Source organism: Suncus etruscus, chromosome 9 (genome assembly GCF_024139225.1).
Source record: "Suncus etruscus isolate mSunEtr1 chromosome 9, mSunEtr1.pri.cur, whole genome shotgun sequence".
Classification (NCBI taxonomy): Eukaryota; Metazoa; Chordata; class Mammalia; order Eulipotyphla; family Soricidae; genus Suncus; species Suncus etruscus.
In genome coordinates, this window is record NC_064856.1 from 98416668 (window position 1) to 98420628 (window position 3961).

At 36.1% G+C, this 3961-nt stretch overlaps 1 protein-coding gene across 1 annotated transcript; it reads left to right on the forward strand.

Annotated features, from left to right (window-relative positions):
* The first annotated feature begins 941 nt into the window (after positions 1 to 941).
* Positions 942 to 1889, forward strand: LOC126017718 (olfactory receptor 4C15-like). Its single transcript, XM_049779770.1, has one exon. It carries the CDS (start codon positions 942 to 944, stop codon positions 1887 to 1889), a length of 948 nt encoding a protein of 315 aa, XP_049635727.1.
* The last annotated feature ends 2072 nt before the right edge of the window (positions 1890 to 3961 follow it).

The window sequence follows — 3961 nt, forward strand, 5'->3', positions numbered from 1 at the left end:
CAAGACCTTCTTTCTCAAATACAAATCCCAATTCAGTAGTGTGGATTCATTCTCTTGCTGTCTTTGACCTCTTGTGGCTAGTGGTTATGTATTTGAAGTCCTACATATGTCCTTCATTCAATTTTCAACGAGATTATTGATTTTATTATTGCTATTTTCTGATTGTTTTACAAATTTCATATTAGCCAATTATCAGGTTCAAGCTGAGCAAATATTTTACTTTTTAAATTTTACTTTATTATATTAGCAATTATATCTTTAGCAGGGCAAAATTTTGATTTGACAGAAACCCATTAAATTATCTTTTATTTGTTGCATTTCAAAGGGAATCAAGATAGCAAAGATACCCAAGATCAATTTTGAAGAAATTTTCCTATTTCCTTCTATGTATTTTATTAATTTAGATCTATGTCAATATCTTTAATACATTAACCATAACATTATAGTGTGACATAGGTGTTCAGATTAAGTTTTAATAAATTATATTTTGAAATTACAAATAAAAATTAAAAGTATATTCAACACATGTGTATTTGTATTATGTTGTATGTGTATACATAATTGCAATGTTACCATAGTTGATGGTTTGCAATAGGGAATGCAAATTTATATTAAAGACCATAAGAGTTCACATTTTATGGGGGCTTGTGTTGAAGACAAACTGGATGTGCTGAGGGGCTTCTTTTAGATTTATTCTCAGGAGTCATTTCTGGTGGTTCTCAGAGGGTTTGGTGCACTGTTGGGAATTAAACATGAAAAACAATTGCTTTAATTTCTGCAGTATCTTGTCCACCAACAATAACTGCAGAATTATCAAAGAACAATTTTCTTATGGATGCATCAACTTTCATATGACTCTGATCATCAACTTGTCTGATACAAGCCTGTTATTCTTCTAATTGCAGATCACTATGGTTACTTTGAATGTTTCCTGTTAAATAATGAAAAACCAAAGTTTTGTAACTGAATTTGTTCTCCTGGGACTTTCACAGAATCCAGACATTCAGAAAATATTATTCATTATATTTCTGTTGATCTATATCACAACTGTAAGTGGCAACTTACTAATTGTGGTGACCATCCTCAGCAGTCCAACACTTCTGGGCTCCCCAATGTATTTCTTTCTGGCCTTTCTGTCCATCCTGGATGTGTGCATCTCATCGGTCATTGCTCCGACTATGATTGGTGACTGTCTCACTGAAAAGAAAACTATCTCCTTTGTAGGCTGTTTGACCCAACTTTATGCTGGACATTTATTTGCTGGGGTAGAATTGATCATTCTTACAGCCATGGCCTATGATAGGTATGTGGCCATCTGTAAGCCATTGCACTATTCTTCTATCATGAACTCAAGGCTTTGTGGCATTTTGGTGGGAGTAGCCTGGACAGGAGGCTTTCTACATTCCACTATACAAATTGCCTTTACTTCCCAGCTCCCCTTCTGTGGTCCCAATATCATTGATCATTTTATATGTGACTTGTACCCATTGCTGAAGCTTGCTTGCACTAATACTTATATTTTTGGCCTTTTTGTCATGGCTAATAGTGGCTTTATGTGCATCCTGATTTTTTCCTTGCTACTTGTGTCTTACATTGTCATCTTGCACTCTCTGAGAAATCACAGTTCTGAAGGACAGAGAAAAGCCCTCTCCACCTGTGGATCTCACTTTGCTGTTGTGGTTTTGTTCTTTGTCCCATGTATATTTGAGTATGCACGACCTCCATCTGCTTTTCCCTTTGACAAAATGGTAGCAGTATTCTATACTGTTTTTCCACCTTTGTTCAACCCTTTAATTTACACTTTCAGGAACAAAGAAGTAAAAAGTGCCATTGGGAAATTGTGGAATAGATTAATGGTCTTTCTTGATTACAAAAAGAACATTAAATAGTAACAAATAAAATTATGATGAAAAAGCCAATCATTTTAGACAAAAACTGCCTTCATGTACTGTTTGACAGAAGGTAAAGCTATGCAATGAAACTATTAATAATAGTGTCCTGGAAAACCTATATGAATTCTTGACACCTAGAATTTCTCATAATCAATGTAAATCATTAAATTTTAGTGTTCTTCTTTAGAATTTATTTAAAAAAACTACAAAAAGTCCAACCTGTGATTTATTTGTCATTTATTTCATGCTTTGTAGTTCAAAGAACCTCAGTAGAGGTAAGAAAAATATTTAGAAATTATTACATAAACTTACTCAAACTATGTACTCAAACTCCTTTATATGACATTGCATTAGAAAACTGATATAAACTTTAAATTTGACATTTTTACACTAACTGGCTGAATCTAATGGTTCCATACTTATTGTGTTCTTTGAAAAATATTAATGTTAATGGAAAGCATTTCATAAGTAAGTGATTGAAGTTTAAGACTGAACTAGTCTCAGTATAAAGCTATAGTACTCTCTAAAGCATTTTTCTTGGGAAGAAGATATTTCTTAATGGGTAGAACTCATAATTTACATGCAGGATTTTTTTGATCTCTGGAATTTTGGGCCCCTAATCACCTGAATATATAAAATAGAGCAAAATAAACCAAAACAAAGTTATACAAAACAAATGACAACACACAAGCATAAAATAATATATTATTTTTTTCCTGCCCCTTCCTCCCCTCTCAAAATAATATATTCTTATATGTACAGGGTAATTCTAGCAACTTGACATTTAGTTCAGTCATGTTACTAACATGTTGCAAGTAACTAATATTAGTAATACATGGTAGCAGGAGCTTTCACATTATATTTTTAGCAGGTCACAAGACAAAACAAGTACAAAAATATCATTCTAAATGAAAACTTAGAAGATGTAGAATTAATAAACATGGACAAGATTCTCCTACCCAAAAGAAATAGATACATTCCATTCCACTGGGCATTCTCCATGATAGACATATGCTGTGACAAAAGACAAATGTTCATGAAAATAGAAATCATAGCAAATTCTTTTCAAATTATATTGCTATATAGCTAGAAATTAAACCAGATCCTCTAGGATTGATAGAGATGGGGAGCAGGGAAATGCAGATACCATCTGGAAACTGGGCCAGCTCTGAGGAAGAGGGTGATAGACCTCTACGACCACTTCAGCTATGGTCAAATACCTGGAGATATGACGACTGGTGGCAATACTAGCACAGCATTTTCCTGATTCTAGCTGAACCATTAAACTTGAAACATCATAATCAAGAGAATGCCATATTTAGGAAGAGCACCCTTAATTTTTTGTGCAATTATGAATTTATTCCCCATCTAGAGAACATTTTTATTAAGCCAGAATATTCTGAAGGGGATGAAAAAAGCATATGCTATGACCTATGTTTTGTTGCTCCTTAAAGTCTCTACTCTCCTTGGGCCTGCAAAAAACATTTCTTCTCTAGGGCCTAATGTTTTAAATAGTGGGCTAAAATGCCTACTTTTCTTTTTTCAGACTGACAACTCTGTAACCCAATAAATAACTGCCTGGGCCCTTTTAATACTATAGTAATGTGAGATTTCTCTCCTTCCCTTACATAGGCAGACTATGTGCCTTTTGCAAACATGAAGTTATCATTCAAGTATCTGCCTTGTATATAAGATTTAAGGGGGTGAAATCTCTAGGGGTGAGGAATGTTTCAGGTACAAAGATAGAAGGAGGTCTGGAGACCCACGGCTGCCCCGGCAACCTAAGCAACCTGCCCCAGGGACCCCAAGCCCAAGTGGAGGGTAGGAGGGGTAAGGAGAATCCTGCACCTGACCCACTCTGCCCTGCTGGGACAGGCTAGGACCAATAGACTGGGTGAGATTGGGCCAGCCACCTGGACCTTTGGGTGACCTAGAGCAGCCTACCCCCCTGAGCCTTGGGGTGGACCTGGGAATCCCCAAGGGCTGAGGGCAGCAGCCGGCAGGGTTTGGCTGAGGGAATTTCTTCTGCAGAGCCTCAAAGGGGGCAGAGCTCCATTGACTCCCAGAGA

Excerpts from the sequence above, each read along its gene's own strand:
- LOC126017718 (XM_049779770.1), top strand. The coding sequence starts at position 942 with ATGAAAAACCAAAGTTTTGTAACTGAATTTGTTCTCCTGGGACTTTCA.